This window comes from Chiloscyllium punctatum, chromosome 22 (assembly GCF_047496795.1).
Source record: "Chiloscyllium punctatum isolate Juve2018m chromosome 22, sChiPun1.3, whole genome shotgun sequence".
Classification (NCBI taxonomy): Eukaryota; Metazoa; Chordata; class Chondrichthyes; order Orectolobiformes; family Hemiscylliidae; genus Chiloscyllium; species Chiloscyllium punctatum.
This window is the reverse complement of record NC_092760.1, coordinates 91,034,171-91,055,295: the sequence shown is the minus strand read 5'-3', so window position 1 is coordinate 91,055,295 and position 21,125 is coordinate 91,034,171. Positions and strand designations below refer to the sequence as shown.

At 40.5% G+C, this 21,125-nt stretch overlaps 1 protein-coding gene across 3 annotated transcripts in view; it reads right to left on the bottom strand.

Annotated features, from left to right (window-relative positions):
- The window catches only part of ano1a (anoctamin 1, calcium activated chloride channel a), a 214,552-nt gene that overhangs the window by 69,150 nt on the left and 124,277 nt on the right, over positions 1 to 21,125 (bottom strand). For 2 of the 3 annotated variants that reach the window (XM_072592818.1, XM_072592819.1), the window contains 3 exons: positions 9,785 to 9,867; positions 5,512 to 5,586; positions 4,745 to 4,822 (listed from right to left, as the gene is read on the bottom strand). In XM_072592818.1, the coding sequence (XP_072448919.1) occupies positions 4,745 to 4,822; positions 5,512 to 5,586; positions 9,785 to 9,867 (236 nt within the window). The remainder of the gene's footprint in view (positions 1 to 4,744; positions 4,823 to 5,511; positions 5,587 to 9,784; positions 9,868 to 21,125) is intronic. The other variant, XM_072592821.1, reaches the window with a different exon arrangement.

Here is a 21,125-nt window from a genome sequence, read left to right as displayed (position 1 = left end):
TAAACACAAAACAGAACCAGTTTAAAAAAAAGGAGTTAATCTCTCAAGGCTATGTTTCAGCTCAAAAAAGGTGCCAGGAGCTTCTACTGAAAAATCAGTCTGATTGGAATTGTGAAATCCATCAGATTTCATCCTGATATTATTGAGTTAAGGTTGACACTTTGATACAATTGACTCCTGCACCACATAAATGGCCTTTCCACTTGATTGTTCGATCTAGGCTTGAACATATTCTCCTATTCACTGACACTACCAGTTGGCAGCTCATACGCCTGTGTTTTAATAATACTTTCTTTTAACTGTAACATTCTAAACAACTTCTTAAAAAGTCAAGGGTGGAACAGATGACAAAGAATCGGAAGCACAGAAACAAGTTAACTAGTCTGCACTGGAGTTTGTGTTTTACAGGAGTCTCTCGCCCCTGCTTCATCTGCCCCCTGTGTGCACACCCCTTGATCCAGACATTTCACTTCACCATGGTACGTTTTAGTGTGCTGCAGGAGGAGTCTGATGCTCAAAACTCTGAAGTAAAAGCTGATGTTAACGATCATGAAATTTTGCCTTTAAAAAAAATTCATTCCTGCTCTAGCATATTCTTCCAATGGCAAGAGAAATGTTTCATTACAAAGTCCTGTCTGCACCATGAAAAGAACACTGCCAAATGGCAGAGACCTTCTTTATAGCGAGGTCTGCAACATTTTGGTGGACAGTTGTAGAAAGTAATTGCTTCTTAGATTTTGTGTCTGTTGAACATTGTTTGCGCTAAAAGACAGTAAAATGTCCTTGCACTATGGACTAGAAAATATCTGAAAACCTGTACTTTCATCAGATTGGATGTATGCGTATCTGCTGTCTCATTGACAGAGTGTCAATGCAGCATCAATGAGCTCCAGCACGTCCTGCAGTGTTTTCTCTCCCGCCTTCTGTAACCTCATCACCTGAGTACCTGGGGATTTACTTCCCCTCCCACCTACTGGTGAAAAACATCCTGCAGGTGAACAATGAAGGACCTCTGCTCTTTCTCCTCTCTCAGCCTCCCAACCTTGAAGTATGATCAAATAGCGTGCAAGGTATTTAGCCTTGGTTAGACCAAATGTTTCTTCAGCTAAATGTTATCTTTCTCCCCATTGGTAGATAATGGTGATTGGACACTGCCACTGTTTCAGTCTGAAATGGATTGTTGGCAAGTATTTGAAATTATTGGTCATTGCGCCCAGAACAACACCAACTGCAGACAAATCAGCCAGCTTCCATGCAGTTCATTTTTATAAACAATGATATTAGAATACTATAGAAAATGGAAGTTTCTTAGAAGGCCTATGTTATTGTTATAAAAAATACAAGGACAGAGCTCAAAGTTAGCTGTCGACTTCCAACCAGATTCACAGTTTCTTCCAATAATTAAAAATCCAAAGTTATTCTACAAAGTTTTAGTCAGGATTATACCTTTCATATCTATACATGATGAAATTAATTTTGAAAAGTGGACAGTTACAAAGGTGAAAGTTTGAAGCATCAGCTGATAGTCACACGAACTGTCATTTAACAAGTTTAGGAAGCTGGAGAACTGGATGTTACAAATTGCTTCACGTCACTAATCCTGTAAACTAAACAATGGCTAATTGCTGATACACCAGCTCCCACTTGTACGCTCACACATCACCCCACACTCACCCAAACATGCACCTTCTCAGACTTATACTGGTTATACTCTCTCACAGATACTCACACCGCTATCTACCAGCGCCCCACCCCACCCCCCCCAACCCCCACAAACACACAGGGGGGTTTGTGGGTTGAATTTGTACTTGCAGAATAACATTTTGCTCAAAAAATGCATGAACACATGTAAGATTCTGTAAATCCTTTTTTAGATTAGAATCAGTCTGAATATTGGGGCACAGAATCTCTCACAGGGCACCTCACACCTTCAATACATTAACAATAGGGAGCATGTCAGCGCAGATAAAGTTCACTTGAGAATGTAACTTTTTTTTAAAAAAAGTTCTGGGAATTATATCTGAAAGAACTGGAACCAACATGGTCATTCTAAAAGATGAGACACTTAAACAATCCAGGTCTTTTTCAATATATAATTTCAGTTGCAGCACACTAAACTTTTGCTCTAAATTACGTGTCTTACGATCTTATGCTCCACAACCACCTGAAGAGGCAGTACCTGGAAAGCTAGTGCTTCCAAATAAACCTGTTTGACTATCACCCGGCATTGCGAGACTTTTAACTTAAAATGTACAAGTGAAGGGTAGTTCAGATAAAAAGAAAAGAAGAATACAAAGCTGTATAATGTTTTTAAATGCATCATTCACTTAATGTGGGCATTGCTGACTGGGCCAATGCATTGTTGAAACTTAATTACCCTGGAGACGATAGTGATGAGTTACCTTCATGAAACTCTGTCATTCCTGACATGTCCAGTGCTGCTAGGGACAGAGTTCCCAGGATTTTGACTCAATGAAGGAATAGCGATAGTTCCATGCCAGGGTGGTGAGCAGCTTGGCCAGGAACCCACAGGCGACATGAAATCTGACCGGATGGGTCTAGAATGCTCAAGACCAAATATAACTAGACAGCAGGTAATGGTTCTAGGCGAGTTAAGGGATATTTGGACAGATACTTGTCACCCACCTGTAACCCACAGTGGAAAGGTTCTTCCTATGCAGTGATAATGTATCTACTTGTGAGCTAGGATTCAGAACATCTCATCATTCTGATTCAATAACATTTATAACCAGGGTTGCTGATGTTCATGGAGTGGAACTGGAACTAAATCTGACTAGGAAGGTATGGTTAGCTTTTGTCTAACCAATATGTTAGTGGTCAGGTGTTTAACAAGCATTCTCACACATCTGCTGCCCTTGTGCTTCAAGGTGGCAGGGGTCACAAGTTTGGATGGTAATGTCAAAGTTGAATTTCTGCAGTTTATCTTGTAGATGGTATGCACTGATGCTACTGAGCATCAATGGAGGGGGGGGGGAAGAAATGGATGCTTGTCAATGTGGTGTCAAACAAATGGGCTGCTTTGTCCTGGCTGGTGTTGAACCTCTAATATTGTTGGAGCTGCATCCATCCAGTCAAGTGGAAAGTATTCCATCACACTCCTGATTGGTTCCTGTGATTTATTTTAGCAAGATATTTTATATTCTCACCATTCTTTAAAACCATTTCTCCTGAATACCCTATTTGATTATAGTTAGATTTATACCTAAACATTTTTCCACTTCAGGCAAAACAAAATTACTGCCAACCAAAAAAAAATCCCCAAAACTTCTGCTTACTCATCTGTTAGCTTTGGGAGAAAACAGATACAGACCGTTAATCCTGATATTTGCAATGTCCAAATTTCAGAACGAGCCTGTAATTTCTTCAGCACATTCTCCAGGGCCTTCATATAGCTTTAAGAATATGGAGACCAGTAGTTTTTATAATTCTCCAACGGTGGTCTGGTCAAGATTCCACATAAGTCTAACATAACTTCCCTGTTAGCCTTCCTTAAATGAACTCCAACATCACATTGGTTTTTATGATCTTATTAAAGAGTATCAATTTGTGATTTGAGCATCTGTAATCTCACTCATCTCAATTAGATTCTTATCCAGCATTTAACGGCTTCATTCTTCAGTCCAAAATACCCCATATATCCCTTCACCTTTACTATCAACCTTTTTGTAAATTCATAAGTGCGTGCAGAGAGAGACATGAAGATGGTATCAGTACTTCATATAAACATCCAAACAAAGACAAGTTACCCCTCTTTCTGATGACTCTGAAGTATGAATGTCAAATTTAAGTAGTGAATTATATGATTGAATGAAGTTGCTTCGCACGTTCAGCTCTTCACGATTTTAGAAGAGATTGCTGCCAGTTCACTTTCCGTTTAATTCACGGGACAGCCATATTGTCACTTTTTCCATTAAAAGTATTTATTGGACATCAGTATTGTTTAGAGGCCTTATCAGGTAGATGCAAATTCAAGCTTTTTGACATGACTAATACATGATATCAATGAGGACAAACATCAAAATGGGAAGCTTAGCACATGTAAGCCCCTGAGTAACGACAACACATGAAGCTACTACAGTACTAGTCATGCGTCACAAAATACATCACATGGTGCACAAAGGTCACTAGGACATGCACAGTGGCAACCAAACCAAGGTGACTTGGAACAAAACTGAATTAAAAACGTGTCTACACAATCACTCACATGCACAGCCATTCTAATATTACCAACTATCAGATACAATGTGAAAAAGCTTTGGAAACGTATAGCTTGTTGAGAAAGACTGGCACTGCAAATAGGATTATACTCCTTCAAAATTTAGATCATTTTTTGGTTTAAATAAATCACTAATTCATTTGTGGAACAGTCATTTCACCTTAATTAATGGAGCTCAGTTATGAATGGGACCTTTGTGGTGGGTCAGAAAGATAAGCCAAACCAATGACCCCTAGTGGATGTTGGTAATCCTAAAAGGAAGCACTTTAAACCAACGTCCTAAACAATGAAAACTATTTTCTTCATTGATTCTATTTCCTGACAGTGAACTGAACCTCAAATAGTTATTTGCTCTAATTGTATTGTGGTATGGAGTTGAAATAGGAGCTGACATTAGACGTATACTTTACTACAACGAAAAATAGCTTTGAAGTAAATAAGCTTGGCCCATGTCTTTCTGAACAAACTTGAGAGAAAAGAATAAGCAGTTTTATTTTCAACTTGTACCAATTTCACCCCGGCCATGGCAGACCAAACTCGGTTTTTCCATTTGTTTGGCTGTTCTTCCACTGGTTCCGATGACTTCTGAGTTCAGGCAGAGAAAAGGACCACATAGGAAGGATTACATTCAGTCACACAGCATCACAGACTACATCGGGATCCAAAACCAAGTTATTTAACTTATTGATTCTCTTTTGGAGGAGAGTGAAAGGGGGTAAACTTTCCTCCTGGGCTCAACATAGTGAAATCCATTTTAAAACAGCTTTAGCATCAAACTCATTCAGGACATGTTGAGAATGTGCCAAACAACAGTGAAACTCCATCCACTTTCATCCGACAATGTATATTATCCTCGACTCAAAGACTCCCAAGTGTAAAAAGAGTAGATTTTTCTCCTTTATTTAACCAGCTTTTGACAAGACATCTCCCAGCAATCACAATAGGCAGCATCAGTCTCATACTGGGCTGTGCTTCCAATTGCACAGGGAGAAGGCTCAATACACTGGATAGAATTCAAACTCTAATCTTAGATGTAAACTGACATTGTTGCAATAGACTATATTAAACAATCCATGAATATCAAGCATTTTAATAAAGGCACTCATGATCAACAGACAACTAGAGTAACTATCATTTTTCTTGGAAAGATACGCAAATCAATTAAAGTTGCATACACAAAAATTCTGTACAAAGGTCTACTTGGAAACTGCCAAACATTTTACCAAGTCTAAAGAGAAAATGCAAAGCTTACTCGTTAGAAAGTTCATTCATACCTCTTCCTTCTTTTCGAGTTCTTTCTTCAAAACTTTACTCAGAACCTTGGCCTCATATTCAGGTCGTGGATGATCCTATGTGTTTCCAAAGAGAAAAAGAGAACCAAAAATCTTGGCATTTACAAATTAAGAAAAAGCAATTGAAAATATATTAATTTGTCTTCTTTAAACCTTTCCAGACATTGAATACCCATAATCTATTACATCATCTATTACAATCATTGGGAGCTCAAATTATATTTGGATGCATAAGCAAAAAATTGTTTCTTTTATTAAACCTCACCAACTTTGGATTGCCTGTGCGTGTGTGTGTCAAGGAACAGGGAATGACTCATGCTTTACATAAACGGAAGCAAACATTTTCAAAAACTCCTCAAAATGAGTTGAAGCCACTGTTTCATTTGATGATGCTCAACACATTTGCCTCTACTCTATAGTCAATAAATGCCACTTACTGAAGGCTCCGGCTGAGTTTTATTTGCCCTTTTCTCACTGAAAAACACAGGCATCTCACTGCTAGCAGTAATTCTTTCAGGAATCTATTAATAAGCTATTGTTGAGGCAAATGTAATTCAACCTCTAGTCATGGACCATATGGCAAGTTCATAATGGAGAACAAATTTACGGGAGAGACAATGTCTGGGGAAAAGTTCTCGTTGCAGACAGCTTTATTTGGCTGTTGCTGATCTGATATTGACAGTGCAGACACCCAACTGGACACTAGAGGCAACAGACAGGACACAGACAGGAGATGAAAGCTCCCCCCATCCCCATCCCACCAGTTACTGCTTCACCCTAAATACTCACCTAAACATTTCAGTTATTTTCAACCAGTTATGTTATTGCCCACCTAACGCAAACTGGAGGAACAGCAACTCATCTTCTGACTAGGCACGTTACAGCCTGCCGGTCTTAACATTGACTTCAACAACTTCAGATGATTATCTCATCTCGACCCCTCAGTTTTCATTCTGCTCCATAATTTTATTTCATTTATTTTATTTTTCCATTTTAAAATTTTTTTTCACTGTTCTGCACCTCTTATTTCTTGATGGTCTCTCTTTCTCTCGCTCCCCACTCTTTTTCCTCTCCTCTTCCCCCTTTGCTACCCTTCTCCCCTGCTTTTTATTTCGTATCTGTTTCACCCATTCCCCCCACATATTTTGTCTCACAGCACTGGCTTCAGCCTTGGTCATTCACAGTTCCTAATCTCCCTATAATCTCTCTATGCACTCTGTCATTATCACCTCTTTATTGCTACCTTTGCTTCTGGAGCCCTTCTCTCAGCCTAGTATAAATACCTCCTTATTTCTCCCTTTTTTTTAAGCTTTGACAAAGGATCAGTTAGACTCTAAACATCAGCTCTTTTCTCTCCTTACAGATGCTGCCAAACGTGCTGAGATTTTCCAGCATTTTCTCTTTTGGATTGAGATGTGGAACCTGTTCAAAGAACAGCTACTGCATGTCCTTGATAAGTACGTACCTGTGAGGCAGGGAGGAAGTGGTTGAGTGAGGGAACTGTGGTTTACTAAGGAAGTTGAATCTCTTGTCAAGAGGAAGAAGGCGACTTATGTTAGAATGAGACATGAAGGCTCAGTTCGGGTGCTGGAGAGTAACATGTTAGGCAGGAAATACCTAAAGAGAGAGCCAAGAGCCAGGAGGGGACATGAGAAGTCTTTGGTAGGTAGGATCAGGGAAAACCTCAAAGCTTTCTATAGGTATGTCAGGAATAAAAGACAGACTAAAGTAAGATTAGGGCTGATCAAGGACAGTAATGGGAAGTTGTGTGTGGTGGAACAGGAGATAGGGGAAGCGCTAAATGAATATTTTTCGCCAGTATTCACACTTTAAGGCGACAATGTTGTCGAGAGAATACTGAGAAACAGACTACTAGATGAGATGGAATTGAGGTTCAGAAGGAGGTGGTGTTAGAAAGTGTGAAAATAGATAAACCTCTGGGCTGGATAGAATTTATCTGAGGATTCACTGGAAAGCCAGGGAGGAGATTGCCGAGCCTTTGGCTTTGATCTTTGTCATCATTGTATACAGGAATAGTGCCAGAAGACTGGAGGATAGCAAAATGATTCCCCTGTTCAAGGAGGAGAGTCAGGACAACCCTGGTAATTATAGACCAGTGAGCCTTACTTTGATTGTAGGTGAAGTGTATATATATATATATATATATATATATATAGGATTTATAATCATCTCATTAGGAATAAGTTGATTAGGGATAGTCAACAGTTTTGTGAAGTGTAGGTTGTGCCTCACAAACCTTATTGAGTTCTTTGAGAAGGTGACCAGACAGGTGGATGAGGTTGTTGATATGTATGGACTTCATTAAGGCTTTGATCAGGTTCCCCACGGTAGGCTATTGCGCAAAATACAGAGGCATGGGATTGAGGGTGATTTGGCAGTTTGGATCAAAAATTGGCTAGCTGAAAGACAGGGTGGTGGTTGATGGGAAATGTTCATCCTGGAGTTCAGTTACCAGTGGTGTACCACAAGGATCGGTTTTGGGTCCACTGCTGTTTGTCGTTTTTATAAGCGACCCGGATGAGGGCGTAGAAGGTGGGTTAGTAAATTTGCAGACAACACTAAGGTCAGTGGAGCCGTGGATAGTGACAAAGGATGTTGTAGGTTACAGAGACACATAGAAAAGCTGCAGAGCTGGGCTGAGAGGTGGCAAATGGAGTTTAATGCGGACAAGTGTGAGGTGATTCACTTTGGAAGGAGTAACAGGAATGCAGAGTACTGGGCTAATGGTAAAATGCTTGGTAGTGTGGATGAGCAGTGGGATCTCAGTGTCCACATGCATAGATCCTTGAAAGTTGCCACCCAGGTTAATAAGGGGGCATATGATGTGTTAACTTTTATTAGTAGAAGGATAGAGTTTCAGAGCCACAAAGTCATACTGTAGCTGCACAAAACTCTGGTGCGGCTGCACTTGGAGTATTGCACACAGTTCTGGTCACCGCATTATAGGAAGGATGTGGAAGTTTTGAAAAGGGTTCAGAGAATTTGTACTAAGATGTTGCCTGACATAGAGGGAAGGTCTTATGGAGGAAAGGCTGAGGGACTGGAGGCGGTTTTCGTTAGAGAGAAGGTTGAGAGCTGACTTAATTGAGACATAAGATAATCAGAGAGTTAGATAGGGTGGACAGGGAGGGCCTTTTTCCTGGGATGGTGATGGCTAGCATGGGGGGGGAAAACAGACTTCAATTGTGGGGTGATAGATGTGAGACAGATATTAGATTAGATTCCCTACAGTGTGGAAACAGGCTCTTCGGCCCAACAAGTCCACACCGACCCTCTGAAGAATAATCCACCCAGACCCTTTCCCCCACATTCACCCCTGACTAATGCACCTAACACTATGAGCAATTTAGCATGGCCAATTCATCTAACCTGCACATCTTTGGACTGTGGAAGGAAACTGGAGCACCCGGAGGAAACCCACCCAGACACAGGGAGAATGTGCAAACTCCACACAGACAGTGTGGGAATTGAATCCGGGTCCCTGGCGCTGTGAGGCAGCAGTGATAACCACTGTGCCATCATGCCGCCCCATATCATAGGTAGTTTTCTTACTCAGATAGAAGTAGGGGCGTGGAACACACCGCCTGCAACAGTTGTAGACTTGCCAACTTTACAGGCATTTAAATGGTCACTGGATCGGCATATGGAGGAGAATGGAATAGTGTAGGATAGATGGGTTTCAGATTAGTTTCATAGGTCGACGCAAAATCGGGGACCAAAGGGCCTGTACTGAGCTGTAACATTATGTTCAAACTACTAACAATTAAAATCAGACTCCCAGTTTCTAAAGTAAGTGAACATTGCTGCACTCTGTTTCATCATAATTGAAATTCTAAAGTTACCCAACTGAAATAACTGAGTGGATGACAAGAAAAATCCTTCCAACCCGAAGGCGAAAGATCCCAACATTAAAATAATTGTTAGCGATTACCAAATGACCATTTTCTGCCTACAATGGAACACATAGGAAGGACAGCAAAAGCACTAAAGTTTCAAAACACATGACATTATATTCCTGCCCACCCCATACAAGAATTACTCAGAAGCTTAGTTAGGCAAAGCTTTAAAAGGTGTACAGTATTTAATTTTAAAAAGTTCCAACCTTTAATCGTTCCTTCAAGCCGTCAGCAACAGAAGAAGAAACAAGAGTTATTAAACTGTAAAAAACAGTGATAAAAGATAGTTTACTTTATATAAATTTAGAAATTTCAGAAAACAAATTTTGAAGGCTAACCTCATCTTCTTCAAACCCAGACAGATCCCATTTGGAGATGAGCCTCATTTGGCATCTTTTCCAGTGTTCCATAAACATGGCAGCTGGAAGCAAAATAGTACTCTGTTAAAACACTGCCTGTCTCAGAAATAAATTAAAAACAATAGATTGTTTAATAAACTGAAAACAGTTTTTGTATAGATACATTTAAAATAACTTTGTCCTCTCCATTGTTTTACTGCAGGCTTTTCGGTAAAAAGTGGAGAGCGCTTTTGGAACTAGTTTCATGGCATTTGAATCCTTTTCAGATGAAGGAATTAAACATGTTAGAAGTGTAACAGTATATTGAGATGAAGGTCAGAGCCGCTGCTTATGGTCCTCTTTGAAATTCAGTTTCCCAGCCACCATCCCCTACAATGGCTCGAGAAAACGTCTGATGCTGAACCAGACTTTACACAACCTGAGCATCAGATTTGAATACAAAATGAGCTTCAGATCCCACGTTCTCCATGACCTTCGGCTGTTTACTCCCACATCCTGAATCTCTACTCCAGTGGAGAATGTTCAATCACTTGCATTATTCCAAAAAATTTACACCCAATTGGAAATATCTGGATTCGTTCATCAAGATACAGCAAATTTCTACACAAGTTTTCAGAAGGTTTTTTGCAAAGAACCCATACTTCCAGCTGTTATCTCTGAGGACTTCAACACCATCCAGCATATCAGAGCAAAGGTCTCAAGTATATGTGTCCAAACTCAGCCAGAGGTACCAAGCAGATGATTCATCTTGGCCTCCTCCAGAGGTCCCCAGCACTGCAGAGACCAGTCTTCAGCCAATTTGATTCTCACACATACCAAGAAATGCCTGAAGGCACTGGATATTACAAAGGCTGGGAGTCCTGACCACATTCTGGCAATAGTGTTGAAGCTCATGCTCCAGAACTTACTCCATCCCTAGCCAAGCTGGTCCAGTACAACTACAACATAAGTAACTATCTGACTATGTGGAAAACTATCCATATTACAGACTGTTGCATACATATTATCAACTATTATGGACAGTTTCCCCTTGAAAATTCAGTGGAATGACCACTGAATCATCCCATTAGCAACATCCTGGACATCCCCATTGACCAGAAACAGAATGGAGCTGGCCACATTTAAATTATGACAACAAGACCTGATCAGAGGAATCCTGCAGTGAGTACCTCACCTCCTGACTCTCTAAAGCCTGTCCACCATCTACAAGGCACAAATCAGATGTGTAATGGAGTACTTACCATTTGCCTGGATGGGTGCAGCTCCAGTAATATGAAGAATAACATTGCCTTTCTAGAGGGAAACAGTTGCCTTTGGATGATCGTTTCTAAAACACTTGGCTACAGATAGGAATCCCTCAACTTGTCTAGATCTGTCACACACTAACTCATGGAGACAGATTTCTTGTTTCGTCAGCACCACAATTGTTATTGCAGTATCCAATGATCAGATGGTTGATGATTGAGATGTACCTCAATACTTCATTTTTCTTGAGGAATTCCTATGTCTCTGCACCTCAAAATGCAGCTGTAAACAACCAACTGGTCAAAAAGTCTCTGTATAAAAAGTGCACTCATTGTTTAATTCTTTTATAAATAGTCAAAGCGCAACTTTGATAATATTTAGCAATTGTTACACTATGCCAGTCAAGCTTTCTGCTAAGATCATCAATTAAAATCTTTTGTTTTGCTAACAGTCCATTATCTTTTGTAAGCTAGTCTTGACATAACCTCTGCGATATGTAGCAGAGTCTCCTGGGGAAAAGCACTTGGAATACCTGATGTGACATTCTATTTCTGACTATGTGACTGTAACAGAATCAAAATAATATTACTGCCTTGGCTCAAGCATACATGTGTATTCAGCAAAGTAAGACTCTGTATCCAACATCCATGCTGCCTCCCTGGAATTTAAGGGGAAGATTCTCTCTATGGCAAAATTAAAAATTTGTAAAGAAAACAAATGATTCAAAACAAAGTGAATCTGATTAGTTAAACTTCAGACGTCCACATCCATGACCCCAAGCTCCCTGCTTTTTGTTGATTTACCATGACCTCTGCCCTCCCGAACTGTCCCAAAGGTCAGCAAACCATCTTACCATTAACATTTTGCAGTTCAGTCTCAACATTAACTTTTCATTTCTTTCTCTCCTTATGGTTTTCTGGAGAACAAGGTGTCATTGGGGGGGGGGGCATTTGTTTCCCGTCCCTAACTGCCCTTGACCCGAATGGATTCCTAAGCTCCATCAGAGGACAGTTAAGAGTAAACCATATTGTCTTCCTCAGAGTCTGGCCAGTGTACGAGACTCCAGACTTTCAACAGATTTCCTTCCAGAGAAGGACATTCGTGAACTAGATGGGTTTTTGAGAACAACCAATCTGGAGCCATGATAACTACATTAGTTTTTAATTCCAGATTGATTACACTCCATTCTGATGGAAGTCCTGAATGGGGATAAACACACCTATATTTGCAGGCCGAATTTGTCAGGGTAGGGCAGGGGCTGGACAAGAGGGGTAGTGGCGACAGGTGGAGGACTACAGTGGGAGATTTTCCATTGGAATATTAATAGTGGGATACTGACTACTTGTTGTAATCTACAGCTTTCTTCCCCCGATTCCATGTTTGCCCACCATTTACAAATACACAAGGAAGGAACACTCTCCACTTGCTCCAAATGCATTCCAGGAGATTGAAACCATCAAGGATGCAGCAGCTCACTCAACCAATGGAAACTCATTCTTCCCTGTTGTTTGGGCTGGAGAATATTAATGATAAAAGGGACTGGACAGACTAGGGCTGTTTTCCTTTGAGCAGAGGAGATTGAGGGGGGGGGGGGGGGGGACATGATTGAGATGGACAAAATGAGGAGGAACATGGATAGGGTGGACAGGAAGGAACTTTTCCTCTTAATGGAGTGATAACTAGGGCTCACACAGACTGATGGAAGGGGTAGGAGGTCCAGAGGAGATGGGAGGAAAATCCCTCTCACCTGGAATATGGTGGGAATCTAGAACTCTGCCTGGAAGGGTGGGGGAAGCAGAAACCCTCATTTAAGAAATATTTAGATGTGTGATTGTGATGTCAAAGCATACTAGGCTGGAAAATGGAATGAGAATAGCTAGGTGCTTATTTTTGACCACCATAGACTTGACCAGCTGAAGGACCTTTTCTGTAAATCTCAAACAACAACTTCTTGGTTGCTCACAAAGGCTCCTTCAATAGCACTTTCCAAACCCATGACCTCTAGCATCCAGAAGGGCAAGGGTAGCAGATTATTCTGTCACAGCATGTGGGCGTCAACCACTGGGCCAGCATTTATTGACCATTGCAAATTGCCCAGAAGCAACCACATTGCAATGGGTCTGGAGTCTCACGTCACAACAATTTCCTTTCTTAAAGAGTATCAGTGAATCAGGTCAGCTTGGGATAACTGACAATGGTTTCAATCGTCTTATTCTTTTAATGTCAGATTTTTAAAATACTAAATTCAAATTCCACCCATCTGTTGTGGTGGGATTCAAACCCAGATTATCTGGCCTCTGAATTCCTAGTTTAGCAACAAGATGACTAGAAATACCAGTGGATGCAATGGCCTAAAGTTACAGTTTCTGCAATTACCCCCACAGCATTCACTGATGAGAGTTCACTTTCAATAGACATGCATTTGAACAAAAGATAACTGGTTATGAGCCTTCCCAAATTCACAATCTTGGCCATGTGGAAGATTATGGATAGCAGACACGTGGCAATACCACAACCCACACTTCACACACTACTCCGACTTGACAATGTATTGTAGTCCCTCTGTTACTGGGTCAAAACATTCTGCAGCTCCCGCCTTAACAGCACCAGATGGATCAAGTTAGCTCACCACCAGCTTTGCAAAAGCTATTAGGATGGACATTAAATATTGGCCTTGCCAAAGTTCAACATCCAGGAAAAACTTTAAAAAAAACTTTGTTCTCCCACACAATTTTAGATCAGAAACATTGATTTCTGTTTTCTTACTGATATTGCCCAATTTAGAATGGGGCAAATTTTCATGAGTGTAGGAAATCATCTTGTCTCTTTTCTCCATGTGTCATTCAATTCTACCGTACTCAGTATTACAATGCCAATGACTTTGCAAATATAAAATATACATATATAATTCATGCTTTAGTCTTGACACAGCTGGAATAGGAAGTTTTAAATATCTACAGGTATTGATAAGATTTGGATTTTGATACTGAAAGTAAAGCAGCTGTGTTTCTTTCCATTGTCAAATAGATTCTCCATAAATCATCCTAACCTAATCATAGTTTACTTCCAATAAAATGTATATTTTGTTAAAACAAACCAACGCTCCCCGGCAATCTATTTCTGTAGATCTTCCAAGATAATTTGTTCTCCGTACCAGAACCTCGTTGACTTACATTTTAATTTATTAAATGTGGAGAATCATGTTCAGATCAAGGTTAAACTAGCATTACTGGTGGGGCTCCAAGCTCTCAAAAAATGAGTTTATTTCAAATGTAAACATACACTGTCCGAGTTTACCATTTATCCTCAATTTGAACAGTTGAAAGTTGCCATGACCTTGACAGACCACAGAGCTGCTCTCTCATTGGAGTTTGGTGTTTAATCAGAGGGTCACCATGCCTCGGGCAAGAAAGGTTGAGAAGGGGAACCCTTCATGGTAACCTCAGTCAGTGCAGGCATTGAACCTACACTGTTGACATCACAAACCAATCACCTAACCAACTGGACTAATCACGAGGCTAACTGGTTAGTCACACAGCACAGAAACAGACCCTTCCGTTCAACTTGTCCACATGATCAGACACCCCAATCTGACCTAGTCCCATTTGCCAGCATTAGGCCCATATCACACTAAACCGTCCCTGTTCACATATCCAGACAGATGCCTTTTGAACATTGTAATTACCCATCCCAAACACACACCACCCCAGACACACACCACCCCCTGCATGAACAAGTTACCCCTCAGGTCATTTTTAAATCTTTCCCCTCTCACAGTAAACTTTCCCCCCTCACTGGTTTTGGACTCCCCAATCCTGCGAAAAAGATCTTAGCTATTTACCCTATCCATGCTCATGATTTTATAAACTCCTACAAGGTCACCCCTCAGTCTCAAACGATCCAGGGAAAACAGACTCAGCCTGTTCAGCCTCTGTATAACAAACTCTCCAGTCCCAGCAACATCCTTACGAGTCTTTGTGGCACCCTCTCAAGTTTAACAACATCCCTCATATAGAAGAGTGACCAGAAGTGGATGCAGTATTCTCAAGTGACCTCAATGTCCTGTACGGCTGCAATGTGACACCCCAACTCTTATACTCAGTGTTAAATGCCGTCTTCACCACCCTGTCTACCCACAACTCCATGTTCAAGGAACTATACACCTGCACCTCATGGTCTCTTGGTTTGGCAAGACAGATGGAGTTTAATTTAGATAAATGTGGTGAAGTGCTGCATTTTTGTAAGGCACACCAGGGCAGGACTTTTACATTTAATGGTAAGGCCCTAGTGTGCCTTACCAAAATTAAATTCCACCCATCACTCCTCAGTCCATTAGCCCATCTATTCAAGGTTCTGTTGTACTCAGATGATCATCTTCACTGTTCACTACACCACCTATTGTGGTGAATTGTTCAAGACCACACAGTTATAATGACAGAAATACTTCTATTAACATATCTTATTTCAGGGATCAAGAAATATGGTTATATTATGGACAACTAATCCAGGGGGATAAATCTATGATCCAGAAAATACATTTCAATACCACCTTGATAATTCACAAATTTGAAAAATCAGTTTAAAATGAAAAAGAATCAAAAAACAAAAAAATTGTATCAATGAAGCCAAAAGATTACTCCACAAATGTAGCTAGCCAATTCAATGATCTTCAGAAAGGCAGCTGGCCATTCCTGCCTGTTGCCCATACAGCTACCAGGTCAACATGGCTGACCTTCAGCCACCAAATTACTTTTATATCAAACTGTGTACTTCAGAGTAAAACCTCACCATCACCCTACCCAACATCCCCCCCCCACCAAAAAAGTGAAAGACTGACCATGAACATATTGCACGAAAGGGAGATTTGGATAAGTGTTCCTTGGAAGTGTCCTTCAATGGAGTGCCAGTTCTCTTGCTGCTGTATTAACTCCACTGCACTGGGTGCAAGAGGAAAACAAGATCCAGCATAAAAGGCCTCAAGATGTAGGAGCAGAAGGCCATTCAGCCCATCAAGTCTGCTCTGCAACCAGATCATGGCTGATCTGACCATTTGTAGCCATGTTACTCTGTATAAAAGGAAAGCATTTGGCCTACTTTGATCAAAGATCCTACTTCGCTAATCACAATCTTCCAGCTCTTGGCCCATACTTCTGTAGGCTTTGGAACAAACAAATATCTAAATACTACTTAAATCTTACCAGAGTTTCTGATTCAAACACCCTTTTGGGTAGGGAGTTTCAGACTGTACCTCCCGGAGACAAAACTCTGATATTGAGGAGGTTATGCATGTGCCAAGATTGCTAACAAAAACACATCCATGTCCAAGGTTTAAAAGGTGGGGGCCAGTGTTGAGATGATTGTCAGCCAGAATGCTGACTGCACTGAGCACCAGAAGGATGAGAGCAGTGAGGTCTTGGAGCATTGATGGCAATACAATTAGTTTTAAAAAGGTCAGAGGCAGCTTTGTAAAAACAAGTGAGGAAGACAAAAATTATTTTTGGCAAATAAGTAAACGCCAGTTTGGAATCTCCAGAATGCAAAGACTCAATCTGTAGCTTCAAGATCAGTTTAGATAAATCCACAGGCACAGTGAGGTCAGATATCTTGTTACTGAAGAATTAATTATGTTTCACATCCTCCAGTGGAGAGAGAACACCTCTCTTCAGCATTTGATCTCTCAAGAGATTCAAACTCACTTGTTCACCAACACACACGGGAAGCAGTTCTGCGAGAGGAAAGAAGTGGAACAGGAAACATGAGCTGTGGAACATGAGGACAGAGTAAAGGAGATTGTTTCTGACAAGTGTTTTATTTCATTGTACTACTGCACCAATTAATTGTTTGAGACATCCTTCTCCGTTAAGTTAATGATTCCTAGCAGGGGTTATGTAACTGTTCTGTTTAAAAACAGCTATTTTATATCAAAAAAGTAATGATAAGTAAAACATGGAAAGTGCATAAACACAATGGCATCCCCCAATGAGGGAAGTTCCTTTAGGGTACACTAAGGGACAGTTACTTTAAGCAAAATGGGAATCCCACAGCAAACTAGACTGTGATCAGGTACCAGGTGCACTCCACAGAGAAGGAGCATAATACACCGTTCAACAAATGTTTGGACACAGATGTTCTTCTCCACTTGCCAAATAGCTGGGCGAGTGCACAAGGGAGCAGGAAGAGAAATCCATAGAGTAAGAACGAGGCTAGCCTAGACAAGCAAAACAAGCACAACAAGAATGTCTCCACAAAATATTTTTCTTCCACAGCATCAGGTTGAGTATATAACACCTCCAGTTTTTTTTTCCCCCTCTGTTGTTAATTTATTTTAAACAGAAATGACACTGGCTCGCTCGAGATCATTTGGGTTCACATTTACTAGGATCTCATCTGTCTAAAAAGACAGAATAATACACGTTTAGATTTCATAGGTATCTCAAAATCTCAGCTGTTTTCATTCCCTTGTGTATATGTAACGTGGAAAATGATTGGTATAACCCAATGTTGTAAGATCAACAGAATGTGCTCTCTCTACAAAGAAAGGAAGTCAATTCAGTTCAATGATTTGGAAATGATGTCTCATTTTTACACATCAAGTCAGAGATTACATGGAGGATTTAAAAAAAAAACAAAATACAAATGATCCAGAAAGCCCGGTCTTCACAAGATGGTGGATGCAGATTCAGGAGCAACCTTCACCAGAAACATAACCATGTTCTGATTGTAAACCATTTACAAGCTGACAGAGACACAACAGCAGCGTGGCACTGATTGTGTTCATGGTCACCTTCTGAGTGCTAATATAAAAGGTCTCAGAGATACAGGTCTTTAGAAAAAGCTAAAGAGATTGGGAGTCTACTCACTGAAGTTCAAAAGAATGAGAGGTGATCTCTTTAAAACATATCAGATTCTTAAGGACCTTGACAGGGTCAATGCTGAGAGGATGTTTCCCCTCATGGGTCGGAGGGCACTGTCTCAGAATAAAGGGGCACCAATTTAAGACTGAAAGGAAGAGAAATTTCTTCTCAGGGTTGTCTCTTTTTGGAACTCCTTATCACAGACAGCTGTGGGGGCAGAGTCCTTGTGTTTATTTAAGGCTAAGACATATTCTGGATCAGTTGGGGAATCAAGGGTTACAGGGAAAGGACAGGAAGTGGATTTGAGAAACATCAGATCAGTCACAATCCTACTGAGAGGCAGAGCAGGCTCAAAAAGGGCCAATTGCCCACTGCTTTTCCTGTTTCTTATGGTCTTTAAAGTGTATTCACTGTTCAACCTACATCTGAGGCAAACATTTTAATGTAGATGTCTTTGACCAATTGAAAAGCAGCCAACATGACAGTTTGTCTAATGAATTTTTGTTTTAAAAAAGCAAGCACAACCTCAATTGCTCTATTACTCTTAGATTAGCCATCAGTAAAATAAATTCTTACCAATGGAGCAATACCTGTTAGAGTACTAAATGCTGCCATTCTAGAATACATTTGTACAATACAAACCCTGGAGATGAACCAAGAGTGGATATGGTGATATGGACCATTTCACTGTAATTTCAGTAGCAAAAGACACACTTAGCCGTACATTTACTGATTTCATCAAATAAATAAAGTGATCAACACAATGAAAAACTCATTCCATTTCTCATCTTACCATTTTATCAACCAAAGAAATTAAAGCACACATGGTTCAGAAAAGATGGACAATAATGTTGCCAGGGTTGGAGGGTGAGAGCTATGGAGAGCGATGGAGGTGTTTTCCCTGGCGCGTCAGAGGGGCGACCTTATAAAAAGGTTTATAAAATCATGAGGGGGAATGGATAGGATAAATAGTCAAGGCCTTTTCCCCAAAGTAGGGAAGCCCAAACCTAGAGGGCATAGGTTCAAGGCAAGATGGGAAAGAATTAAAAAGGGGCCGAAGGGGCAACATTTTCACAGAGGGTGGCGTGAGTACAGAATGAGGTGCCATTGGAAGTGGAGGAGGTGGTTACGATTACAACATTTAAAAGGCATCTGGGTGGATATGAATAGAAAGGGTTTAAGAGGGATATGGGCCAAATGCTGGCAAATGGGACTAGATTAATTGATTTTATCTGGTCAACATGGACAAGTTGGACTGAAGGGTTTGTTTCTGTGCTGTACATCTCTCTGACTATATGCCCACAAGAGTGAGAGCTCATGCTAAACAGTGTCTGATTTATATTTTAGTTACTAACTTAAAATAACTAGCTCCATTTGCTCTCCCAGATAATCACATACAAATAGCAGTGTGTGTACCACCCAATACACACACACTTCCCCTTACCCAGACTGGGATTGAAATCCTAGCATCATGAAACTATAATTGTTTAAAATAATGCAGGTGCTGAGATCTGCAATAAAACCTGAAAACTCTGGAAAACTTCAGCAGGTCTGGCAGTGTCTGTGGAGTGAGAAATGAGGTTAAAGTTTCCATTTCAGTGTGACTCCTCATATCAGAGTCAAAATATTAACTGTTTCTCTCTACAGATGCTGTCAGATCTGCTGAGTTTCTTCAGCACTTTGCTTTTATCTCATGAAACAATGGTTATTATAAAACATCCACATGGTGCACAAACATCCTTTTGGCAAAGAAACTTGCCATTGGGTGGTCTGGGCTCCATGTAACTACAGTCCCAGAGCAGCCTGGGTAACGTTTCAGTGTCCTCTCAAAAGGAAGAGTTCACTCAGGGAAAGGGCATTTAAAGTGGGAAACAGACACGGATATTGATAGAATGCTCAGGTTACTGACAAATATTAAAGTGATTGAAGGTGAAACCAAATAGCCTTTAAATCTTAAATACACATCTTTTGTATTTGTTTATTCTGGAGGGGGGGGTGCAGTAGAGATTCACCAGGATGACTGGGATGGAGCGAGGCTGGATCAGCTCAGGCTGTTTATCTTGTTGCAGAGAAGGTTGAGCAGGGGAATTCGAGAAAAGGTGTACAAGATGATGAGGGGCATGGACAGAAAGCAGCTGTTCCCCTTGGTTGAAAGGTCAAAATCAAGGGGAAATACTTTTAAGGTGAAAGGCAGGAGGGTTAGAGGGGATTGGAAGAAAAACATTTTCATCCAGAGGGCAGTGAGAATCTGGAATGCACGGCCTGGGAAGATGATCAAGGAGGGAAACCACAACTATTAAAAGCACTTGGTGTCATAATATTCAAGGCTATGGGTCTAGCGTGGGAAAGTGGGACCCATGTAGAATTAATATTTTTAGTCAGCGCAGATTCAATGGGCTGAAGGGCTTCTTCTGTTCTGTATGATTTTACAATTCTAAATATGTTGTAAAAAAATTATGTTAGTTCAACTACAGGTCATCAACATGCCTTTATCCTTTAAAGAAATAGCATTTGTTTTCTTCTATCATTACAGGAGTAGCAACACTGCCAAAAGGAGTTCTTTATGACCGTAAAGACAAGGTGTTGGCCCAAGATGAGTGAAAGGCAGGATATAAAATCATATTTATTTCCTAGAAATCTGTTTTCTAAACAAAATGATCTAATTCCTATGGCCACAGTTACACAAAAACAAGAGGAATTTCAAGTCAAACTCTGTTCAACATTATATGTCTTCACGCTCCTTTAGTTCAGGATGTTCGATAGCTGATCGAGATTGCTCACACAAACATAGTAAACTAAACCTTTATTTCATCTTTTCTAATAAGATCCAACATTGAAAATAACAGTTTTTTAAATGAAACTTTATGGAATAAGATCCAAGTGCTTACACCAACACATCTGGAAAGGAAGATTTGATCATTGCTCCAAGGGTAAGCCACACATCAGTTAAAATATCACAACGCAATGTACAAATACCAGTCTCCTTAAATGGGCAGATAATAGACCAGATACAATTGTGTCTGAACAGTTCAGGCTGTGTCTTTTGCTTGGGTGCAGGGGTCAGCTGTGGAAAGAAGAGCTGAAGGGCAGTCAGCCAAGACTGGATACTGGTGATGTGGGGGAATGGCGAAATATCCTGGAAATGTTTTTGATTACCTTTGGGAATCAGGGAATATTTACATGAAAATAATTTCTCCCAGGAGAGTCAACGGGTGGTTCGA